Here is a 25,659-nt window from a genome sequence, read left to right on the forward strand (position 1 = left end):
AAGGGCACCTGGGTGTCCTTGGGCTGATATGGATAAGGTGTGCCAAATGGCCCACTTCTGCACTGTAACTTTTCTGTGGTTCTATGAGACAAAGGAGCTTTAATGGGTGAGGCAGTGGATGTGGGACTCACGTACTTCAATAAGTTGTCAGAAAGGGTCCATTCAGAATTAATAATTAATCATAGGATCATGTATTAATAATTATAGAATCCCTACAGTGCAGACAGAGGCTATACGGCTCATCGAGCCTGCACCAATCAACAATCCCACCCAAGCCCTATCCCCATAACCCCACGTATTTACCCTGCTAAATAACTGACAGGACCCAGAGAGGGGTGGCATGTAGACTGTAATCAGCCTGGGAGAATGTTAGTGAGGTCCCCTAGGGGTCCATCTGGAGACTTTTTGTTTAATACCTTCATAAATGATCTGGAGCTAGGAGTCACCAGCACACCGGCAACTTTTGCAGATGATGCAAAGGTGAGTTGGATAAGCAACAGGGAATGTGAATGTACTTGGGAAATTTAACATAAAGAAATGCAAAAAACTTCTCATAGTGCCAAAGAAATCCAGGAAATGACTGAAAGAAATCGATGTAAATAGAACATGAAAGTGATCGGAGGTCCCGATTGACAATAGTTTTAACAACAATGCTCAGTGTCAGAGAGTACAGCAAATCAGATGTCGATGTTGGGATCAATTGGAAGGTCAATATACCAAATTAGTGAGGCGATCCTGACACTTAAGAGTATAGTTGAGGTCACCACAGTCCAAAAAAGGAGATTGCAGCTATTGAAGGGATGCAGAAGAGTGTAACCAGATAGACTGAGGGATGGGAGGAATGGAATATGACGATAGATTGCCGAAGAATTGCATCAAACACACCTTGGGCGCCAGTGAGGTGCCCACAAGCCAACCACCGTCTACTAATTTTCAACCAGCAGCCGCTCTATTTTTCCAAGTCAGAAATGAGCAGCAGAAGCTGTGGTTTCCCCTCCCCCACATCAGTGGAGTACAGTGAAGGGCAGGTTTGGAAAAACTGGTCTCGGGCTGCATCTGCTCTTCATTGTTTCTTTCATGTTCCCTAATCAGCACCAGATGTTCACAGAAAAAGCTCGACATGAGTGAGGTCAAAGCTTCAAGAAATTCATGCAAGAACAAAGGCCCTATTTTATAGATCTCTTCTGCTGCCACTGTGGCACATGTGTTTCTAGGCTTTAATTAGCTGAAAATGTAGCCGTTTAGATGGTGTTTGCTGTTTAGCAATGTTATGGTGCATGCATTCATGGTTTGCATTTATCATCGAAAATCTGTGAAGCCAGCATTAAATTGGACAGTTCTACCAAAGCCTGTTGCTGTAACCTGGAGGGAATATGCTCTGTGTCTGTCCAAAAGTGAGCTGTGCTCTGCTGATAACATCAGCCTTTTGAGATCCCTCATGATCTCCCAGCCCATTGCAGGAACACAGCAGGGCTGGAATATCAGGCACCAGCAGTCAGTCGACAGTCACAGGTTTCTCTAGAGCAGTAGCATATATTCCAAGGGATGGGAGAGGGAAGGCATGATGATGTGGTGGTGTGGGGTAGGGGGGATTGGGGTGGGGGGGGGGGGGGGGGGGGGGGAGAACAATGACTCTAGAGCCACTTACAAATGGCGGATAATATGCTGCTCCCATTCCTAATATCCACAAATGTTTCTGGTAGCAAAGGAAATTTCCCAACGAGCTACACGCCTTGGTAACAAAAATGCGTGCCTCAGTCACATTTTTCAATTCATTGCTTTTTTAAAATTCATTCACATATGTGTCGCTAGTAAGGCCAGCGTTTATTGCCTATCCCTAATAGCCATTAAGAAGGTAGTGTTGAGTCACCACCTTGAACCACTGCAGTCCACCTAGTGTAGTTACACCCACAGTGCTGTTAGGGAGGGAGTTCCAAGACTCTGACTCAGTGACCCTGAAGGAACAGTGATATACTTCCAAGTCAGTATGGTGTGTGGCTTGGAGGAGAACTTGCAGCTGGTGATGTTCCCATGTGTCTGCTGCTCTTGCCTTTCGAGGCGGTAGATGTCACAGGTTCGGAAGGTGTAGTCGAAGAAACCTTCATGAAGGCAGTGCATCTTGTAGATGGTACACATTTCTGCCACAGTTCATCACTGGTGGATGAAATAAAGGTTAAGAGGGTGGATAAAGTGATAATCAAATTGGCTGCTTTGTTCTGGATAGTGTTGACCTTCCTGTGTGTTCTTGGAACTGCACTCATCCAGGCAAGTAGACAGTGTTCCACCACACTCCTGGTGTACAGGTTCTGAGGGGACAGGAGGGGAGTTATTCTCTGCAGAATTCCCAGTCTCTGACCACATCTTGCAACCACAGTACTGACATGGCTGGTCCAGTTCATTTTCTGGACAACTTTAACCCTCAAGATTTTGATAGTGCGGAATTTAGCAATGGTAATGTTATTCAATATCAAGGGAAGATGGTTAGATTCTATCCAGTGGTTAGATTCTTGTTGGAGGTAGTCACTGCCTGGCACTTGTGTGGCCCAAATGTTTGTTGCTCGTTCTCAGTGCAAGTTTGAATACTATCCAGAGCTTGCTGTATTTGGACTCAGCCTACTTCAGTATCTGAGGAGTCGCGAATGTTGCTGATCATTGTGCAGTTATCCGCAAACATCCTCACTCTGGCCTTATGGTGGAAGGAAAGTCAAGTGAAGATGGTTGGGCCAAGGACACTACCCTGAGGAACCCATCCCAAGACTGAAATGATTGACCTCCAAAAACTACAACCATCTTCCTTTGTGCTAGGTATGACACCAACCAACTCCACTTCCCTTGGACTTCAGTTTTGCTAGGTCTCCTTGATGGCACTGTATAAGAACAGCAGTCTTCTTGAGTGTCTGTCTCAGTGAGAGGCTTTTTTGAACTGATTAGAAATGGTGCTTGCCTCATGGCAGAATCACATGACTATGGCAAACCAGATCAGACATGTATACTGGTGGATTTCAAAACTCAAACATCCCCTTTTCATATTGAATAAAAGATACAAACACACTGCCTTTTCCTAGTTAACAAAGGACACATTTGCATGCACAATCTGTGTGACTGAGTGTTAGCCAAATTACCTACTATACACACACTATTCTCATCCATTAATAATTGTTTGTTCTGCTAGTCAGTCACTGCGTATTGCACACGCAATTTTTAAATTGTACAGGTCTCTTAATGAGAGATGTGCAAGTTGATATTGGCTGCTTGTCTGGGTGAAGTTCCTTATTTGGAGAGTGTTGTTCCCATGGCTGTGGTTGCCTTGGTGTCTGCTGTAATTCCATTACAGTTGTTGGGGAAATGTGGACCTCTGGGATTGATGGTAGTTCTGTACTCAGGAGATCTCTTCTTACTCAGCTCAGGAGATCTCTTCTTCCTGACCTGTGAAGGAACAGCTTTGCAAGTTGCTTGGATATGCCTGCAATTGCGCCAGTATATTTGGTCACTCACTCATGCTACATACGATTGAGGTGACAAATTCTCGACACATGTACCAAGTTTCGAAGTGGGCTAGCCCCTCTTGAGAGTGTTCGAGGCTTGCACCCTGACTGACTCTCCAATGTTCAGCTCTTGAAGTGGTTTGGCAGTCTTGTCAAACTAAAATTTGGCTTTCTGTTGTTTCACTTGATCTTTTCACTCATATCTGTTACTACCTCTGGTTTCAGTAACCTTTTGCTAATAGAAGAGCAGTTTGCATGCGGTGTGACATTTCAGTGTGTTTCTCCACTCAAGGATGCCTTGTATAGGTGTTAGATTTGCTTGATTTCTTGATGAGCCCTTTGGGGATTTTCGCTGCTGCCCCAGCCTTTCCATTTGACTGGGGATAGTTCAGAGAGGATATGCGAATCAGCTGAATTCTACACTCATGAACTGAGGGCCATTGTCACTCATCACAATATCTGGAATGCAATACCAACTGAATTGTGCTTTCAGGCATCCTACTATTTCTCCTGTTGTTGTTGAAGTCAGCAGTCTACTCCCAATAGTCAGAATAGTAGTCTACAGTAACAAGATAATCAGTTCCTGCCAAAGTGAAAAGGTCTACTCCCAGTTTCATCCATGATCTCTCTCTGGGATGTCATGCACCATTAACGGCTCCCTAACTTGTTTAGTTTGATACTCATTACACGCACCACACTGGCCAATGTGGTCTTTAATTTCAGTGCTCATGTCTGGCCAGTGGTGCACTTCTCATGCCTTTCTCAGAATCAATTCAATTGTCTAATGGTTTGCTTGGATGAGGTTCAGCATCTCTCCTCTCATCTTTTTAGGAATTATACTCTATTTCCTTTGTGTAAGATGCCAACTTGGGCTGTGAATTCATCTCGGGGTTCAAAGAGTTCATTCAAGACTTTCAAATTCTCTGTGGTCTTATTTCTTTGATTAGATTTAGAGTGGTATACACTTTGTAGCAGTAGCCCCCCCAGAACAAGGTCAGAGGTGTGGCTACTCTCATCAGTTCAGGCTTGAAAATTAAGTCTATTGCAACTTCATAGTTTTGCCATTGTAAATTAGAAGGCTGCCAATTTTATCATGTATCACATTTCACGTCTATTGAAGCTGGGATTGGAAAATTTACTGCAGCCATTTAACTCCCAGTGTTCACTTGGAACCTTCGGGATGTGTTTGCCTTCCCTTTGCCCCTTTTTTCCCTGCAGATATGAACTTTTCTGTGTGCCTTTCTTAGCTGTGTCCAAAGATGTGCGGGTTAGGTTGATTGGCCATGCTAAAATTGCCCTTAGTGTCCTGGGATGCGTAGGTTAGAGGGATTAGTGGGTAGATATGTCAGGATATGGGGATAGGGCCTGGGTGGGATTGTGGTTGGTGCAGACTCGAAGGGCCGAATGGCCTCTTTCTGTGCTGTAGGGTTTCTAAGATTCTAAGATTGTGTCTGCTCTATAGCCAGTATTTTATTTGCAGCCATTGTGTGCCTTTCCTTTGTCCTTGTTTCAGCAGCTTTTGTACAGATATGAACTTGTGTGCTGGGGTTCTCAGTGTCCTCCCTGCAGCACTTGTAGGATTCAAAAATCTGTTTATCACCAACTCCAGACACCATTGCCAGAATTCTCCATGCCCCTCTGCTGCTGCCAGCGGAAATGGAAGTTGGCACTCAGCCAAATCTCCGTTCATAGCAGCAGAACCGGATAATCTCAGCCGTGGGCAAGGTTAGAGAATTCCGGCCCATGTTTCATACCCATGTTTCTACAGTGTCTGTCTCAGTGAGTGACTTTATTAAACTGATCAGAAATAGCAGCCGACATTGCTAGCCTCATGGCAGAGTCACATGGCTATGACAAACCAGGTTGGCCATGTTAAAGGATCACTTAGCTTTGGCTATTGCCTGCTGCATTCGTTGTTTGGCACAGAAGTAATCCTGTCTTGGAGCTTCACCAGGTCATTTTAGGCATGCCTGGTGTTGCTCCTAGCATGCCCCCTGCGCTCCACATTGAACTTTGGTTGATCCCCTAGCTTCATGGTAATGGTAGAGTCGGGGATATGCGGGACCATGAAGTTAGATAGTGGTTGAGTACAATTCTGCTGCTGCTGATAGCCCACAGTGCTTCATGGACATGCAATCTTGAGTTGCTAGATCTGTTTGAAATCATTTAGCACAATGGTAGTGCCACAGAACACGATGGAGGATATCCTCAATGTGTCCCTTCAAAGATGGTACTTCATCACCATAATAGCTGTGCGGTGGTCACTCCTACCAACATTGTCATGGATAGATGAGCTTGGGACAGATTGATTGATGAGGATGGAGTCAAATAGGTTTTTCCCCTCTTGTTTGCTTCCTCACCATCTGCCAAAAAGCCAGTCCTTTTGGACTTGGCCAGCTTGGTCAGTAGTAATGTTACTGAGTCACTTTGGGTGATGAGGCATTGAAGTTCCCACTTAGAGTACATTTTGTGCCCTTGCCACCCTCAATGCTGCCTCTGAGTGGGATTCAACAGAGATTTCCTTGCCTCTATTTGACCTGACGCCATGAGACTTCATAGAGTCCAGAGTCGATGTTGAGGACTCGCGGGCCAACTTCTTCTTGACTGTAGACCACTGTGCCACCACCTCTGTTGGTTCTGTCCTGCCGGTGTGACAGGATATACCCAGGAATGGTGATGGTTATGTTAGGGAGAATGTTTGTAAGGTATAAGTCAGTGAGTATGAAAATGTCAGGCTGTTGTTTGATTAGTCTGTGCAAACAATCTCCCAAAATTAGCACAAGCACCCAGATGTTAATAAGGAGGACTTTTCAAAGTTGACAGACTGGATGTGCAATTGTGGTGCTATGTTAGGTTTCATTCCTTGAAGACTTCCCGGTGGCTGTTCGGGGGTAAGTCCACGTCTGGCATGTGGGAGTCTTTTAAGGAACAGTTGATAAGGCTGCAGGACAGGCATGTGCTTGTAAAAAGGAAGGATAGGAAAGGTAGGATTCGAGAGCCGTGGATAACCAGGGAAATTGAGGATCTGATCAAAAAGAAAAGAGAGGCGTACGTTAGGTCCAGGCAACTGAAAACAGATGGAGCTCTGGAGGAATACAGAGAGAGTAGGAAAGAACTCAAACGGGGAGTTAGAAGGGCAAAAAGAGGTCCCGAAATGTTCTTGGCAGACAGGATTAAGGAGAATTCTAAGGCATTTTATTCATATGTTAGGAACAAAAGAGTTGTCAGGGAAAAAGTCGGACCTCTCAGGGACAAAGGAGGGGAATTATGCTTAGAACCCAAGGGAATAGGGGAGATCCTAAATGAATACTTTGCATCGGTATTCACAAAGGAGGGACTTGTTGACTGGGAGCGTCTCAGAGGGAGGTGTTGACCCATTAGAGAGAATCTCCATTACAAGGGAGGAAGTGTTAGGCTTTTTAGGTAACATTAAAACTGACAAATCCTCAGGGCCTGATGGCATCTATCCTAGACTGCTCAGGGAGACAAGAGATGTAATTGCTGGGCCTCTGATGGAAATCTTTGTCTCTTCATTGGACACAGGTGAGGTCCCTGAGGATTGAGGATAGTGAATGTGCTACTGTTATTTAAGAAGGGTAGCAGGGATAACCCGGGTGATTATAGGCCAGTGAGCGTGACGTCCGTGGTAGGGAAGTTGTTGGAGAGGATTCTTAGAGACAGGATGTGTGCGCATTTAGAACGGAACAATCTCATTAGTGACAGACAGCATGGTTTTGTAAGAGGCAGGTCGTGCCTTACAAATTTGGCAGAGTTTTTTGAGGAAGTGACAAAAACGGTTGACGAAGGGCGGGCCGTGGATGTTGTCTATATGGATTTTAGTAAGGCATTTGACAAAGTCCCTCATGTCAGGTTGGTTAAGAAGGTTAAGGCTCATGGGATACAAGGAGAGGTGGCTAGATGGGGAGAGAACTGGCTTGGCCATAGGAGACAGAGGGTAGCAGTCGAAGGGTCTTTTTCCGGCTGGAGGTCTGTGACCAGTGGTGTTCCGCAGGGCTCTGTACTGGGACCTCTGCTATTTGTGATATATATAAATGATTTGGAAGAAGGTGTAACTGATGTTATCAGCAAGTTTGCGGATGACACGAAGATGGCTGGACTTGCGGATAGCGATGAACATTGTCGGACAATACAGCAGGATATAGATAGGCTGGAAAATTAGGCGGAGAAATGACAGATGGAATTTAATCCAGATAAATGCGAAGTGATGCATTTTGGAAGAACTAATGTAGGGGGGAGTTATACAATAAATGGCAGAGCCATCAAGAGTATAGAAACACAGAGGGACCTAGGTGTGCAAGTCCACAAATCCTTGAAGGTGGCAGCACAGGTGGAGAAGGTGGTGAAGAAGGCATATGGTATGCTTGCCTTTATAGGATGGGATATAGAGTATAAAAGCTGGAGTCTGATGTTGCAGCTGTAGAGAAAGCTGGTTAGGTCACATTTGGAGTACTGCGTCCAGTTCTGGTCGCCGCACTACCAGAAGGACGTGGAGGCTTTAGACAGAGTGCAGAGAAGGTTACCAGGATGTTGCCTGGTATGGAGGGTCTTAGCTATGAGGAGACATTGGGTAAACTGGGCTTGTTCTCCCTGGAAAGACGGAGAATGAGGGGAGACCTAATAGAGGTGTACAAAATTATGAAGGGTATAGATAGGGTGAACAGTGGGAAGCTTTTTCCCAGGTCAGTGGTGACGATCACGAGGGGTCACGGGCTCAAGGTGAGAGGGGCGAGGTATAACTCAGATATCAGAGGGACGTTTTTTTACACAGAGAGTGGTGGGGGCCTGGAATGCGCTGCCAAGTAGGGTGGTGGAGTCAGACACGCTGGCATCGTTTAAGACTTACCTGGATAGTCTGGGAATGGAGGGTTACAAACGAATGGTCTAGTTGGACCAATGAGCGGCACAGGCTTGGAGGGCCAAAGGGCCTGTTTCCTGTGCTCTATTGTTCTTTGTTTGTTAATACAAATGAGTGGCTTGCTGGGCCATTTCAGAGTCAACTACAATGCTGTGGGTTTGGAGTCACATGGAGGCCAGATCAGTTAAAGATGGTAGATTTCCTTCCCTAAAGGACATTAGTGAACCAAGTGGGTTTTTACAGCAATCGACAATGATTCTGCGGTCACCATTAGAAAAGTTAATTCCAGATTTATAAATTGAATTTAATGGTGAGATTTGAACCAGTATGTCCAGAGCATTAGCCTGGGCCTCTGGATGACTAGCCCAGCATTATTATCCCAACACCACTTTTTTCCCCCGTCTACCTAATGGGCAATTTATTTAGCTGTAGGAATATTGATGACCTCTTTGTAAGAGACATCAATTCTTCATGCACATGCAGCGTGGGTGCTTATAATTCAGTCACCCTCCAAGTGGAAGTGATGATAGATAATTGTACATTGGGCAGCTATTTAGCCCCTCGAGCCTATCCCACTATTCAATGAGATCATGGCTGATTAGCAACCTACCTCTATATACCTAACTTTGTCTCATAGTCCTTAATACCTTTGATTCACAAAAATCTATCAGCAGTGCAGCAAAGTTGTCACTTTTCCCTGTTTCTCTGCCACGGTTGTTCCCTGGCTGCTTTATGGCTTTCATTTTCCCACCACTATAGGTTTAATCGTGGATCCTTGCTATTTCGTACATTTACCGCTGCCATCAAGCAGGATCATGATAAATGGTCTCAGCATGTTTAAACTATTGGAAACAAGGCCTCGAGGAACTTTCAAACGTTTATTAACTTTATAATGGGATGAATAAACGCAAAGATCTTTCCAGAACTACTACTTTCTGAGTTCCGTGACACGTGATCTGACATCACTGATGGTGTATGTTAGTGTTTGGCATTATCACTTTTAACCCTTTGTATTACACTGCTCATCACTAACTCGCAATAAGTCCTAATCACCCATCACCCCTGTGCTCACTGATTTACCTTAGCCTCATTCAAACAATGCCTCAATTTTAAAACCTCATGGACATGCCAGACCCCACTTTCTGTAACAAACTTCAAGCCCACAACCCTACCCCATCCCAATCTCTGCATTCCTCCAGTTCTATCCTATTGAACATTCCCAATTTTAATTTTAGACATGTTTTCAACTGCTTAAGCCTGAAGCGCTGAACTGCTTCCTCTCGAATACTCTCCACTCCTCTTCCTTATTTTTCTCCTTTCAGTTTCTTCTTAAGACCTTGCACTTTGAGGTTAGTTGGCGGAATATTGCCTTAGTGGCTTGGTCTGAAATTTGGTCTCACAACTCTCCTGTGAAGCACCTTGGGATATTTTATTGTAGATGATATATAAATGCATGTTGTTGGTGCTGGTTAGATGTCTGTTCATTTATCCCTTTTATCTCTTTTCTCTGCCTCCCCATTTGTAAAACTCCTTGGGATGCACATTAGAACTGTAAGTTGTTTTACGCATTGTGAAGTTAGTGTTTGTAAAATTATAAAAAATTGTAAAAATGCTAAGAGTTGTAAAATTGTCTGTTTAAAAGATGGTTTCGTTTTTTTTGTTCTGAGGAGCTGCAGGTGCATCAAATACAGACTGAAACAATGTATCAAAAACAACAGGGTTGCTTTGGTATTTGAATCAGAACATGTTTTTGAATTTATCCAATCAATTTGAAATAGGCATTGGAAAGCAGTGGCCTTTCAAATTTGAATTTGGTGTTTTGATAACCTGTAAATCAATCCTATTATGGGGCTTTTGGTATGTCACGTGCGTATAAAACTACTCCCAGCTCCAAATAAACTACAGAAAGACAGCCACTGCCTCTGCCAAAAACTGTCACAACTCACAGCTAGAGAGAGACAGAAACTGCTCTCGGCCAATGTAATAGCCACATTTTATATCTTAAGAGAAAGCCTCATTTCATCTCAGAAGAACAGAACACAGAACACAGGAGAAGTCAACAAAGGAGGAAGAATATTCCAGGAGTCGATAAACCTGACTGCATTTTGAGTGTGACTAAAAATTATATATTTTTTTGTTAATAAGTAGGAATTGTAATTATCTAAACAGCATTCCATTAGAATAGTGTTTTATTCGGTTTGTTAATAGTTTAGTTGACCTGTTCACTGTTAGTTAGAAGAATAAAGTGTTACTTCTTTCTTTTTAAAGGTAGTTACTTTGAGTTAACGACTAAAAATTGCTGCAGGCAGATCGTACTATTTCTCACATACTTTTTAATAGATTATGAAAAGGAGGTACTTCTCCGAGTGAAAACAGAATTTTTATCCAATTCCCAAAATAGCCTGATCTGTTGGTCTCTCCAGTTCACTTCTAACCCAGAAGGAGAATCGGCTGTGCAAAACACTGTTTTAGGAAGTGTAATTGAGAGTCCAGTTTGGAAGTGTGGAGACTGGTGTTGGTTTTCTACAGATTCATTTAGAAGCAGACATGCTGCAAGTGTCATTTTAACCCATTTATTTGAAGTGGGAGACAGGCGGAACAGAGAACGAATGTGGGATTTTCAGGCCCCGGCATGGCGGGGAGAATGCAGCGAGCCAGCCAAATGTCCACTGACTTTCAATGGGACCAGAAAATTCCAGCGGCGGGTGTTTTATGATAAAATTCCAAACAATCACAATAATGTTGTTAAGGTGAGGACTGTGTAAATTTACCTCCATTTCTTTACAAAAAGTTGCGTTAGTTCCAAAGAGAATCTGACACTGTTCATCAGCACTGTAATGCATTCCCGGCAGCTTGGGTGGTAGTCGCGCTATATAATGACTTCTTGGGTCAGTTATCAAGAGGCAGGCACTGACCTTCGACCTGTTAATGATAACAAAGACAGAGTCTTAATTACGTCTTGGGCTGTAAAGTGAGTGAAACGAAACACTTAACAATTCCCACTAGGAACGCAAGAGCACCCCCTTGAGCCAGTTCCAGCATTTCATTAAATCATGACTGATTAGCATCTAAACTCTAACTGTTCCAACACCCTTACTAGTCTTCCCGAGCAAATATCGATCAAAGTTAGTTTGGAACTTTCAGTTGCCCCTCTAGACTCAACAGTTTTTTCAGAAAGTATGCTCCAGATTTCCACTGTAATGTATGTGAAAAGGGGCTTCCTGATATCACCCCTGAATGACCTGGAGCATCAGTTATGTGGGATTTTTTATTAGCTGGATAGTATCATCATAGAATCCCCACAGTGCAAAAGAGGAAATTCAGCCCATCAAATCTGAACCAACTCTCTGACATGACGTAGACTCGCATTCCAACCATTATTTTGTAAATTGAGTTTGTGTCTTTATATGCCCTGTTTGTGAACAGAACTCCCACTTACCTGACGAAGGAGCAGCGCTCCAAAAGCTAGTGGCTTTTGCTACCAAATAAACCTGTTGGACTTTAACCTGGTGTTGGGAGACTTCTTATAGAGTATCTTACCCAGGTCCTCTCCTTCATTTTATCTCTATAATCCCATGCATTTACCATGGCTAATCCACCTACACATCTTAGGATACAGCGGGACAATTTAGAATGGCCAATCCACCTAACTTGCACATCTTTAGACTGTGGGAGGAAACCGGAGCACCCGGAGGAAACCCACACAGAGACGGAGAGGACGTGCAAACTCCACACAGACAGTCACCCAAGGCAAGGATTAAACCTGGGTCCCTGGCCCTGTGAGGCAGCAGTGCTTGCCTCCCTGCCGCAGAGGACAAACTAGAAACATGTGAATCTCTAGTTGTTATCTACATCAGCTACATAAATAATGCAATTGCTTCTTCATACAGTATGCTGAACAGACACAAAAACCCATGGTGATTCTGGATCTCATCTTTGGTAATAACCAAGGCACATTACATGAGAAAGAATTTACAGAGATTTCAGGAGTCAGTGGTGCTTATATCATTCGAATTGGACAATGTGGGTTTGGAACAAGAACAGAGAGCCACAAATTGAACAAGGAATTAGATTAATTTGTCAAAGCACAAGAATGATTAGGAAGCCTACAGTGGAAAATGCAAATATTTAAAGAATTATTCGCGAGGCCAAACCTGAAATTTATTTCATGTAAACTAAAGAGAAGAAAAGTTGCCAGAGGCCTGTATCATTCAGTAGAGATGTCTGGGCTGCTATCAGTGATACGGAGAATGTTCACAAAAGATTGTGTGGAGACATAAAAATTGAATATCGAATAGTAAAACATGACAAGCCAAGAAAAGCAATACAAATTGCTGATTAAGAAGTCTCACAACACCAGGTTAAAGTCCAACAGGTTTATTTGGAATCACGAGCTTTCAGAGCGCTGCTCCTTCCGCAGGTGAGTTCACTCACCTGATAAAGGAGCAGTGTTCCGAAAACTCGTGATTCCAAGTAAACCTATTGGACTTTAACCTGGTGTTATGAAACCTCTTACTGTGCCCACCCCAGTCCAATGCCGGCATCTCCACATCAAATTGCTGATAGCATCTCAATGAACATTAATGGGACATTTTTCAAATGGCTGCGGTAAACAAAGGGCGAAAATAATGCTCCATTTTTTTAAAAATGGGGGAAAAGGAAACAGTGGAGTTAATAAATAGTTAGTTCACATCAACTTTACACAGGGAGAGGAAGGAAAATTTACTTTAGTATTGCCACATTACAACAGTAACTGCACTTCAAACTATAATTTATTAGCTACAAACATAGTTTGGGATTTCCTGAGGATTCAAAAGATGTATGTTGCTGCCTGGGTTCTAAGCTCTTCAGTGGCAGCACTCCCATCTCGGAGTCAGAAAGTTGTGGATTCAACTCTCACTCCAGAGTCTCCGATATCCAGGCTGATGTTCCAACGCATAGAGAATGCTGCCCTGTTGCATCTTTAAGCTGAGATGTTAAACCGAAGCCATGTCTGTTCTCTCAGATAGATGTAAAAATCCTACGACACTATTTCAAAGAAGAGGGGAGCCCTTGTCAATACCTCAATCATTGTCACAACAAACAGATTACCCAGTCATTATCACATTACTGTTAGTGGAAGCTTGCTGTGCACAAATGGGCTGTTCTTTTTCCTACATTAAGACAGTGACTACACTTCAAAATTACTTCATTTGCTGCAAAGTGCTTTGAGGTGTCGTGACAGGTGCTATAGAAATGCAGGTATTTTTCTTTTGCTCTGAAATTCCCTCACTAAATCTCTGCTTCCCCACCTATCCTTGAACAACAACTTGCATTCACATAGCACCTTTAACAAAGCAAAATGTTTCATGGAACTTCACAGGAGCAAAATCACACAAAAATATTGACACCGTGCCACAAAAGGAATTATTAGACCAAAATATTTTTCAAAAAAGTTTAATGGAGTGCCTTAAAGGAATAGAGAGAGTTGGAGAGGTTTAGGTCAGGAATTCCGGAGCCTCTGGCCCAAGTAGCTGAAGTCATGGTCACCAATGGTAGAGTGATAAAATTGGGGCTGCGCAAGAGATCAGAATTAAAGAGACAGACAAATCTTGGTGGATTGGGACTGGAGGAGATTTGAAAACCAAGGATAAGCTTTGTAAAATTGAAACACTGCTGGTCTGGGTGCCAGTGTAGGCCAATGAACACAGGGGTGATGGGTGAATGGACTTGGTATGAGGTAAGATAGAGGCAGCAGAATTTTGGAACAGCTCAAATTTATGCAGGGTACAAGGTTGGGGGGGGGGGGGGGGGGGGGCGGTGGGGGGGAAGGTAACAAAGGCACAGCTGAAGTTTTTTCAGCAGCAGTTGAGCTGAGGAAAGGGTGGAAATCAGCGATGTTACAGAGGGGGGCAAGTGCATCAGTGGTGGGCAACCTGCAGTCTAGAGGCCATATGCAGCCCATCAGGGTTCTGAGTGCAGACCACGAGACATTTCATTAGTCATTGCCCATGTTCAGGGTTGCCACATTCTGCTGATTTCAGTCACATGGTTTTTTTCCTACCGGTACGATTGAAGGGCAAGGCTGGCAGAAATAGGGAACCCTGGATGACTCGGGATATTGAGGCTTTGGTCAAGAAGAAGAAAGAGGCACATAATGTGCATAGGCAGCGGGGATCAAGTGAATCCCTTGAAGAGTATAGGGGGCGTAGGAGTAGACTTAAGAGAGAAATCAGGAGGGCACAAAGGGGACACGAGATTGTTTTGGCAGATAAGGCAAATGAGAATCCAAAGAGCTTCTACAAATACATAAAGGGCAAAAGAGTAACAAGGGAGAGAGTAGGGCCTCTTAAGGATCAACAAGGTAACCTATGTGTGGATCTACAAGAAATGGGTGAGATCCTAAATGAATATTTCTCATCAGTATTTACTGTTGAGAAAAGCATGGATGTTAGGGAACTCGGGGAAATAAATAGTGATGTCTTGAGGAGTATACATATTACAGAGAAGGAGGTGCTGGAAGTCTTAAAGCGCATCAAGGTAGATAAATCCCCGGGACCTGATGAAGTATATCCCAGGACATTGTGGGAGGTTAGGGAGGAAATTGCGGGTCCCCTAGCTGAGATATCTGAATCATCGATAGTCACAGATGAGGTGCCTGAAGATTGGAGAGTGGCAAATGTTGTGCCTTTGTTTAAAAAGGGCTGCAGGGAAAAGCCTGGGAACTACAGGCCAGTGAGCCTCACATCTGTGGTGGGTAAATTGTTGGAAGGTATTTTGAGAGACAGGATCTACAGGCATTTAGAGATGCAAGGAGTTTAATTTAGACAAATGCGAGGTGATGCATTTTGGTAGATTGAACCAGGGCAGGACTTACTCAGTTAATGGTTGGACGTTGGGGAGAGTTAAAGAACAAAGAGATCTAGGGGTACATGTTCATAGCTCCTTGAAAGTGGAGTCACAGGTGGACAGAGTGGTGAAGAAGGCATTCGGCATGCTTGATTTCATCGGTCAGAACATTGAATACAGGAGTTGGAATGTCTTGTTGAAGTTGTACAAGACATTGGTAAGGCCACACTTGGAATACTGTGTGCAATTCTGCTCACCCTATTATAGAAAGGATATTATTAAACTAGAAAGTGTGCAGAAAAGATTTACTAGGATGCTACCGGGACTTGATGGATTGAGTTATAAGAAGAGGCTAGAAATACTGGGACTATTTTCCTCTGGAGCTTAGGAGGCTGAGGGATGATATTATAGAGGTCTATAAAATAATGAGGGGCACAGATCAGCTAGATAGTCAATATCTTTTCCCAAAGGTAGGGGAGTCTAAAACGAGAGGGCATAGGTTTAAGGTGAGAGGGGAGAGATACAAAAGTGTCCAGAGGGGCAATTTATTCACACAGAGGGTGGTGAGTGTCTGGAACAAGCTGCCAGAGGTAGTAGTAGAGGCGGATACAATTTTGTCTTTTAAAAAGCATTTAGATAGTTACATGGGTATGATGGGTATAGAGGGATATGGGCCAAATGCGGGCAATTGGGATTAGTTTAGGGGTTTTTTAAAAAAAGGGCAGCATGGACAAGTTGGGCCGAAGAGCCTGTTTCCATGCTGCAAACCTATATGACTCTAAGTGATACACACAGAAAGCAAGGGCACGTGAAGGGAGGTGCGTGCTGATTGCTCACAACTGACTGAAAGCCATGCGCTCCCTCTGTGTCCAAAGTGTAAATATTTCTTTTGTGTAATGACTTGAATTTGATGCCAGTTCCATTAGTATATGAATGATTAAGCCTTTTCTATAACTTATTATAAAATATCCGTCGTGTATTAAATGTATTCAATCTTATGAAAGGATCATAGTCAATGAACTTGTCCGACTTCAATCCTGCGGCCCATTGAGATGAAGCAGGGCCACTCATGCGGCTCATCCAATAATCTAGATTGTCCATGTTGCTAAAGCACATGAAATTGGTGGTGGAACTGGGATCTTGATAACAAGTCTTCCTTTAAGACTACCCTTCAAATCTATCTCTTTGACCAAGCTTTGGGTCAACTACCCTAGTAATTCTTTATGTGGTTTGATGTCAATTTTGTTTGTTAACCTGTGAAGAGTCTTCAGATGTTTTGCTATGTTAAAGGTGGTCTATAAAATGTAAGTTGCTGTAGTTTTCTCAGTTTCAGGTTTGGAGAAGAAATTATAAATTATTCTGATCATAATTAACATACAAACATACAAATTAGGAGCAGGAACAGGCCACTTGGTCCCACTTCACCATTGAAGAAGATCATGGCTGATCTAATTGTAACCTCAACTCCAAATTCCTGTCTGCCCCCAATAACCTTTCACCCCCTTGTTAATCAAAAATCTATCTATCCCTGTCTTAAAACATTTTAAAATATTTTATTTATAGATAATTATGATAAAAGTTAATACACACAGCATCTGGTCCAGACAACTAATAGTGAGAGTTTAAAAAGAGAACAAGACTAAAATTAATGAAGCTTTAACAAACTTATTTCTAAGTTCAATGAATTCAGTGTACATTCCTTGAGCACTGAATGCTAAGTTTAAGTTTTTTTAAGTTTAAAAAAAGTTTTAAGTTTAAGTTCAAGTTTTTAAGTTTATTTATTAGTGTCACAAGTAGGCTTAAATTAACACTGCAATGAAGTTACTGTGAAAATCCCCTCTAAATGCAGCTAACAGATAAAGATCTGGAAATATTGCTGCACATTATACACAGAGCATCTGTTGTGGGAAAAGCTTAAAAAAATAAAGACAGGAAATATATAATGGGTGGACATTCACAAAATAAAATCATTAAAGGATTCGGGAAAATATTTCATAAATCTGTAAGATCTACAAAAATGCATTACTGACAAAATGGATAGAGGAAGTGTAGTTCATATTACACACGCAGATCGTCACAAAGCTTTATAATAAAGCTATTTGTTCCATTAATTGCTCAATTAATTAATTGCTTCAGCAATTAATGGCTCAGGTCAAGTTAGAAGATTGCCTGTTGAAAAAGAAGAAAATTGAGATAAATGAACTGTCCCACAGAGGACCATTCAACACAATCAGGGGTCAGAGAGAGAGAGAGGGTCTTTGCTGCAGAGCTTCCTTCAGGCAAGGCTCGCTAGTTCAAGTGCAGGATCACAATTTGCTTTATTACCTACTGTACATGATCACAATTCATATCCAGTTGCATCATTGCAGTGAAAAGCATTGGTCAAATCGAAGATCCCACCAAAAACAGTGTGGTACAGGATGCATATTGTTGCCCTGGTTTGACCCAAGGAATGATGTTTTAGGGAATCATCAATTTTATTAACAAGATAAGGTTGTAGAATTTGGCCTCATTCTCCATGAAATAGGAGGCTGCAAAGTGGCCAAATTGAATTTTGCAGGATCACTTACTACAGTGCGAGTTCAACACTTGTCAGAACACTTGTTAAAGATTAGGAAGTCAGAAGCAAGAAGGGAATTTGCATCAATCTTTTCACCCAAAGGGGACCAGAATAGTGGGATAAAGTGTCAGAGAACACCAAAATAGAAAATATAATTAGATTTGAGAGACAATTGGATCCATTTCTGGACAGAGAAGGATTTGAGGGGCATTGAGTGAAGATGGCTGGTTGGAATTGATCTATCAAAGGATGGGTTCTTGGATCGAACATACTTTCTTGTCCCGGAAATTTTTATTACAGTTTTCTATTCAATGTTAACACACCAATTAACAACAAGAATTGATGAAACAGTAAAGTGAGTTCTTTATTTGAAAATAAGACTAATGTATATACATACAATAGTCTCTGGGAGACTATGTACTCCTATCTGACCTCAAATGCTGCTGCTGTAGACTGAGTTCAGTCATAGGACTACTACCTCCCCGATGGTGGGGGAGTCCAGAGCCAGAACAGGGATCACAGTCTGAGGATTCAGGGTAGACCATATAGGACGGAGGTGAGGAGACATTTCTTCACCCAAAGAGTGGTGAGCCAGTGGAATTCATTACCAGAGGAAGTAGTTGGTGCCAAAACATTTAATGCATTCAAGAGGCTGCTGGATATAGCACTTCGGGCAAATGGGATTGAAGGTTATGGGGAAAATGCAGGATTAGGCTATTGAGTTTGATGATCAGCTATGATCTTAATGAATGGCGGAGCAGGCTCGAAGAGCCAAATGGCATCCTCCTGGTCCTATCTTCTTTGTTTCTATGTTACATCACATTCTATCTCAGTGGTAGTGATTGACAACAGTTTAAGATACACTCACTTAAAGATACATGTACATCATATCATAACATCCCCCTTTTTCTGCACCAGAGATTTAAGCTTAAATAATCAAACTAATACATGAAGGCAAAAGAAAATAACATTGTGTCTGAATATACCATGGTAGAAATATGGAAAAATGGGAAATAGGAGCAAGAATAGGCCATTCGGCCCCTCAAGTCTATTCTGCCATTTAACTGGATCATAGCTTATCTTATCGCTCAACAATATTTTCCTGGAATATCTCTATATTCCTTTATATCTTAAATAATTAGAAATGTATCCATTTCAATCTTGAACTTACTCAATGATTGAGCATCCACAGCCCTCTGGGATAAAGTTAAATTTACTAATCTCTGAAATGTATCAATGGTTTGTTTATCTGTCCTGATTTAGTTACAGTGATCTTGACTGGAGAATGTTATAGGTTTTCAGAATGCTCATTGGGGTAGTTTATTTACATTACATTTTAGACCATGTTTTCTTCACAATAGGATTACTCAGTATTTCTGGTTGGGGTATTGTTCTGATTTAACATCTGTTTTATTAAACTTTCGTGCCATTTGGTGTTCATACTCAATACATATTCTGGGCATATGCTGGTGATTTCTGCTGGATTCCATGTGCCATCAGCTGGGCGCAGTACTCAAACCTTTTGTGTAACCATCAGGTTGGGTAATTCATTACACACATACCGGTCACAGGCATCTCTCATCTTCCCCTGTTTCTCTCGATTAATGCAGCTTGTACTTTTGTAAGTATCGACAAGTGATGACGAGGGAGAGTTGTCCAGACTTGTCTGCGGGACAGTAATTCTGCTTTGGTTACAGGGAAAGTTTTCCAAAACTGCAAGCACTTGATGGTAGGACTACAATCTCTTCTCAAACTAGCTGCTAGGAGATATATTATTGAAGATTCTCTATTAGCTCTTCCACAATCCAAGTGATATTCTCAGTCCTACAGCAGGGCCACATGGTTAACTCTGTTTCTCTCTCCACAGATGCTGCCAGACTTGCTGAGTTTATCCAGCATTTTCTGTTTTTATTCTCCTTTGTGGATCTGATGGGTGGACAGTATGTTTATGAATCTGCTCAAAATGAATGTTATAAACAGAGTGAATGTGGCTAGTTTGACAGTCAGGAAAACCTCTGTTGATATTAAGGCAGCTTTTTTTTAAAGAATGGATCCTCCCTAAGTTCTCGGCTACGCCAAACCAAGTCCATCATTTACTGCTAACTACCAAGCTGTGTCAAATCAGGTCAATCAACCCCATGCATCCTCTCCTCTCCAGTGAAATTTCCTCTCAGATCGAAGCTTCCACTTGTCCTCACCAAATGGATTATTTCCTGCAGAGCTTGGCAAGAGGGATTTTACTGTGTAATGTTACAAACCTGCCTCATTCTGTTCGGATTTATTTCTGGTTACTTATTTGAGGAGGAATTTGATATTAAACTGCAGTCGGCCAGCGCCACAAAAATCCATTTCACGCCTTCATAATAAATATAAATGAATTTTGGTCACACAGTGCTAAAGTGCCCAGAATTTGTGACTTTTATAAATTGTAACTGGGTTTGCCTGATTAAAACGCAATATATAAGGGTGATTTTACTGTAGTTGCAAATATCAGAGGAACAGGAGCAGGCCATTCACCCCCTCCAGCCTCCTCTGATAGTTGGATAGTGTCTAATCTGTGCCTCAACTCCATTCACCCAACTTTGCTGCATATCCTGTGATAGCTTTAGCCCCCAAAAAAGTGAAATCAGTGAACACAAATGACCTGCTGGGATTTAAATCTCTTAAAATATTCCACTGTAGTTGTACAAGACTCCTGGGTGGTGATGATGTTATTAAGTTTATTAAAGTACAGCACGCCCACACAATCTGCATTGAAACAGAACTTACTTTTGGAAGTATTCTGGTGAGAAAAAGTTAGCACTTAAAAGAAGTCTTACCTCAGAAAATTCTCCAGGTCGTCGTGGCTGCAGGTAGACCAGGACAGATCACTTGGATTCTTTCCCTTCACCCATTCACCGGACATGATGTGGAAATTTTCGGCACATGAGGAATGATGGGCATCATGGCTCATGCCCATGCTGTCCGAGAAAGAGAGAGAGAACGTGCGAGGGGGAGGAGAGAGGGGGAGGGGGATGGGAAAACAGGGGAAGTGATGGGGGAGGAGAAAGCGGAGAGGAGGAGATAGTGGGGAGAAGGAGAGAGAGCACGAACGTAAAAAGAGGACAGGGGAAGGAGAAAGCAGGGGAAGGAGAAGGTGGAGGGGGAGGCGGAGGAGGTCACACCAGGGGAAGGGGGAGGACAGAGAGAGTGGAGGGGAGAGAATGTGGAGGAGAGTGCGGGAGGAGGGAGAATGCATTGAGGGGGGAGAGAATGCGAGGGACGAGTGTGTGCGGGTGGAGGAGAGTGTGTGAAGGAGGGAGGAGGAAGGGGGTAGGAGAGAGGGGTGGAGGAAGAGGGGAAAGAAAGACAAGTGGGAGGAGAGAGAGTGAAGGATGAGACGAGGAGGAGGAGGAGAAGAAAGGGAAGGAATGGGGAAGTGGGAGGAATAGAAAACAGTTGAGGGGCAGAAAGAGAAACGGGAGAGGGACAGAGCAGAAAACGGTCATGGGGTGAGAGAAAGCAGGAGAGAGAGAGGGAGAGAGGAGAGAGAATGTAAGTAATGGAGCAAAACCCGTAACAACTTGTCCAAATCTCACAACTGGCAGATGTGCCACATAACTATCTGTCATTGTTTTTTCTGAAATCTGCCATTAGAAAGTCTGAACTATAATTAGTGTCTGATTTACTACACCACAGCTATAAAATGCTAGCCAGTAAATCTGGGAAACATCTGCTTGAAATTACATGTAGCAGAAACACAATCTTATCTGTGGCTCTGATTCCCACATGAGCATGTGCGCACTGAGCAGCTTTTGCCATCATTATAGCATTCTTGTTTATTTCTGACAGCAATTCACTCCATAGACACATCAGGCGGCAGATGAAGTCTGTGTGTGCTCACCTCGGGCTGATGTTTCATGTCAAGTCAACACCCACCCCAGCAGCCCAGCTTCGAATCACTGAAATTAACGCCACAGTCACTCGAGTGGCAGGTCTGCTGTGGGCAGGGAGGAAGTTAAGCAGAACACTGAATGCAGGTCCTTCACACTCTGCCTCAAATTAAACATCCAGCGATAGTCCAGGGAGCAACCAAGCCACTGATTGGAAAAACCCAGCCGATACTGAACCAAGAAAATGGCTCTTCAAACACAGAAGCTAAAAGAAGATGAGTCTCTGCGAGATATATCCATGAATAGAATAGAACATACTTCCTCATTGTACTCGCATTAGCTTAACTTGTATTTATTAAACCTCAGAGCGTTGTCAAACTATTGCCAACAAAGTCAATCAGAAAATGAGACAGGGTCCAGCCCTAGCAGAATTCTGCCCCATGATTTCCACGCTGCAAATGGGGGGGCCATAGGTGACCAATCGCCTGTGCCCCTATAGCAATCAGGTTCATTAAGGGGGTACACTGGTTGCCCCCGGGATTTCTGTTCTTTACACAATCCAAAGCTAAACTCACTAACAGCTGATGTCCATCCTGCTGGGGGCTCAAACAATGCTAATACCTTAACAGCTAAAGATAGTGATCCCAGATAGAATCCATTACTAATAAGAAGATGCCTCACGAGATCGAGAAAATAGCTCATGCTCCACTAAATCCATTGAGGACCTTCTCCACTTGCTGTTGTAGCCTCCAACCCACGAGGACCTGACTTGGCAGGTTTTTCATTATTGCATATCCTGCGGCTGTTGATTTTTCACATGAGTGAGATATTAAGTTGACCTTCCAATTGATGTATTTTTTAAGCTAGCTATCTGCATAGTTCATCTTGGCTCAAGGCTAATCAGTGAGTCATTGCTGCCATCAGTAACCATATATAATAGTTTCCCAATTGTCTGATCACATAGAGCCATTCTCACCTTCCAATGCTGTGACCACCTAAAACATACAGATGGTGCTGTCCCTGCAATCTGGGCATGAGATCTTCCTGTGTATCTGTAGGTGCTAATTGTTCTGCTCTGACTCACCTTCTGAACAGAGCAGATCCCCTTGGATTTTGTGCCCTACATGTCCTCTTCCTTTCCCCAGTCTTATTAGTAATGGATTCTATCTGGGATCACTATCTTTAGCTGTTAAGGTATTAGCATTTTAACACTTTCCCACAGCCTGTACTGGGCAAGGTGAAACGAAACACTGAATTCCCCACAGCAAAGATTAACCTCTTCTCGGCCTTTTGGCTAAGAGCAAGTGTAGTATGGATTGGATGCTGCACTTGGTTGAGGTCATTAGGTTACATTGAAGCTTCATATGTTTCATATGAAGCAATTTTTAAAAGCGGTATCTCGGCCTTTTGGCTAAGATGCAAATGAGATCAAGTCTTGGAGGAGGAATTGCTTTCCCTCCTCCAATCAGCTTGGCTCATGTAGATCAGGCCCAGGACAGGGTAATTTGGTTGCTTGCCGTGTCTTGCCAGCCTGGATCGGAAATGTCTCAACTTGTTGAGACTCTGAATTGGACTTGATTTGATTGAATTGGAAAAGTATAAAAAAGATTAACTACATCAAAGGACAGACAAAGATCACATGAAAATCACACCTTGAAAAGCAATCCTTCTCTCTCTATGGTGGGAATTTAACCACAAATTACTAGAGATCCCGGCCTTACTAGTGAAACCAATATTTTCATTTGAAATGAAAATAAATACGTTTAAACAGATAACCAGCAGTGATTTCACCCAACAATCTTACGATCAGGGAGCAATTTTCATCGTGTCACAATAAGCAGGTTTGATATCCAGCACCAGAATTTCAGCAGCAGTTCCCTAAAGCATGGCACATGCAGATCTTTTTGAAGCAAGGTTCAAGTTTGACATTTCCTCACAGGAAGCTCAAAATATCTGATACTTAGAACAAGGCTGACAACTTGCGAGTGGAGCACTTAATCCAGGCTGACACCTCAAGTCAACACAGGACACTGAGGAGCTGCAGTACTGCCAGAGATGTCATCCTTCAGATCAGATACATATCAAGGTTCCATCTGCCCATCTGAATAACATTGAAGATTCCAGAACGGGCGGCACGGTAGCAGAGTGGTTAGCACTGCTGCTTCACAGCTCCAGAGGCCTGGGTTCGATTCCCGGCTTGGGTCACTGTCTGTGTGGAGTTTGCACATTCTCCTCGTGTCTGCGTGGGTTTCCTCCGGGTGCCCCGGTTTCCTCCCACAGTCCAAAGATGTGCGGGTTAGGTTGATTGGCCATGCTAAAATTGCCCCTTAGTGTCTTGGGATGCGTAGATTAGAGGGATTAGTTGGTAAAATATGTAGGGATATGGGGGTAGGGCCTGGGTGGGATTGTGGTCTGTGCAGACTGGATGGGCCGAATGGCCTCTTTCTGTACTGTAGGGTTTCTCTGATTTCTTAACGGACGGAAGTATCAGTGTCCCAGCAAGCCCCTCTCCTGTGACCATAACAAAAATATTAAATGGTCAATATTAAACTCCCTGCAGTTTGGGATGTGACTGGCATAGAATGGAGGCCACTTTTCCCTATTAACATTACTTGAATCCTGAAAGGACAGAAATCAAGACGCCATTACCCGATAGTCTAAAACACCCTCCCAAGTGAGCTTTGTCTTCACTAATAGGCTAACGTGTAAAATTTACTCCTGTAAATTAGTGCACTTATCAATTTTTAAAACTTGTAACAAAAATTGAATTGTAGATTACTACTGCAAATAAAAGCATAACAAATGCAGATTGTATCTTTGATAATATTGGGCACAGGAGTTCTATAAAAAATACTGTAAAAGTATCCCTTCGTCACACTGCCATAAAGTTCAGTAGTGAAGCTGAGAATGGGGATGCAAACAACAACCCCTGTCGAATGATCAACTGGAGGTGTCAGGCACCACTGCATGGAGAATCTTCAGTGAAATAATCAGGCATCTTCGCCAATCTTGAAGTCCCAGAAGCAGATTGGACTACACCAATAAAAAAATACCCTCTATTTCTAAATCACATCATACCAGTCTTGATTTAAGGTGACCCAAGGACCGCAGAGCCAATGAATTTCTGCTGAAGTGCAATCAATGTTATTTAAATAAACACCGCAAGCAATTTGTGCACAGCAAGGTCCCACAAATGGCAATGAAATCAATGACCAGTTAATCTGTTATTGGAGGGATAAATATTCTTCAAATAGTGCCGTGATCTTTCACAACCATTTCAACAAGCAGATAGAACCGGAGTGCAAAAGTAAGTAAAATACAGTACCTTCAGCGGTAAAGGGTCAGTCTAGATCCTAGAGTACATTGTAACCCAGAGATGTCCAGTTTCAGAGACGAGAATGCTACACCTGGGCCAAGTTGGCTTGTTACATTGAGACTATCAGTTACTGCTTTTGCAAAGCGCAGATTACAATATTTGATTTATTATTGTCACATGTATTAACATATAGTGAAAAGTATTGTTTCTTGCACGCTATACAAACAAAGCATACCATTCATAGTGAAAGAAACGAGAGAGTGCAGAATGTACTGTTACAGTCATAGCTAGGGTGTAGAGAAAGATCAACTTAATGCAAGGTAAGTCCATTCAAAAGTCTGACAGCAGCAGGGAAGAAGCTGTTCTTGAGTTGGTTGGTACGTGACCTCAGACTTTTGTATCTTTTTCCCGAAGGAAGAAGGTGGAAGAGAGAATGTCCGGGGTGCGTGGGGTCCTTAGTTATGCTGGCTGCTTTGCCGAGGTAGCGGAAAGTGTAGACAGAGTCAATGAATGGGAGGCTAGTTTGCGTGATGGATTGGGCTACATTCACGACCTTTTGTAGTTTCTTGCGGCCTTGGGCAGAGCAGGAGCCATACCAAGCTGTGATACAATCAGAAAGAATGCTTTCTATGGTGCATGTGTAAAAGTTGGTGAGAGTTGGAGCTGACATGCCAGATTTCCTTAGTTTTCTGAGAAAGTAGAGGCATTGGTGGGCTTTCTTA

The 25,659-nt window shown here is 42.9% G+C and overlaps 1 protein-coding gene and 1 pseudogene across 2 annotated transcripts in view; one reads left to right on the plus strand and one right to left on the minus strand.

The window, feature by feature from the left end:
* Positions 1-25,659, minus strand: part of adamts17 (ADAM metallopeptidase with thrombospondin type 1 motif, 17) — a 524,080-nt gene that overhangs the window by 270,518 nt on the left and 227,903 nt on the right. For both annotated transcript variants that reach the window (XM_078241579.1, XM_078241578.1), the window contains exons 9-10: positions 20,569-20,709; positions 11,133-11,283 (exon numbers count right to left, since the gene is read on the minus strand). In XM_078241579.1, the coding sequence (XP_078097705.1) occupies positions 11,133-11,283; positions 20,569-20,709 (292 nt within the window). The remainder of the gene's footprint in view (positions 1-11,132; positions 11,284-20,568; positions 20,710-25,659) is intronic.
* Positions 22,896-23,099, plus strand: LOC144511578 (U2 spliceosomal RNA; annotated as a pseudogene).

The sequence above is a fragment of the Mustelus asterias genome, chromosome 24 (genome assembly GCF_964213995.1).
Source record: "Mustelus asterias chromosome 24, sMusAst1.hap1.1, whole genome shotgun sequence".
NCBI lineage: Eukaryota > Metazoa > Chordata > Chondrichthyes > Carcharhiniformes > Triakidae > Mustelus > Mustelus asterias.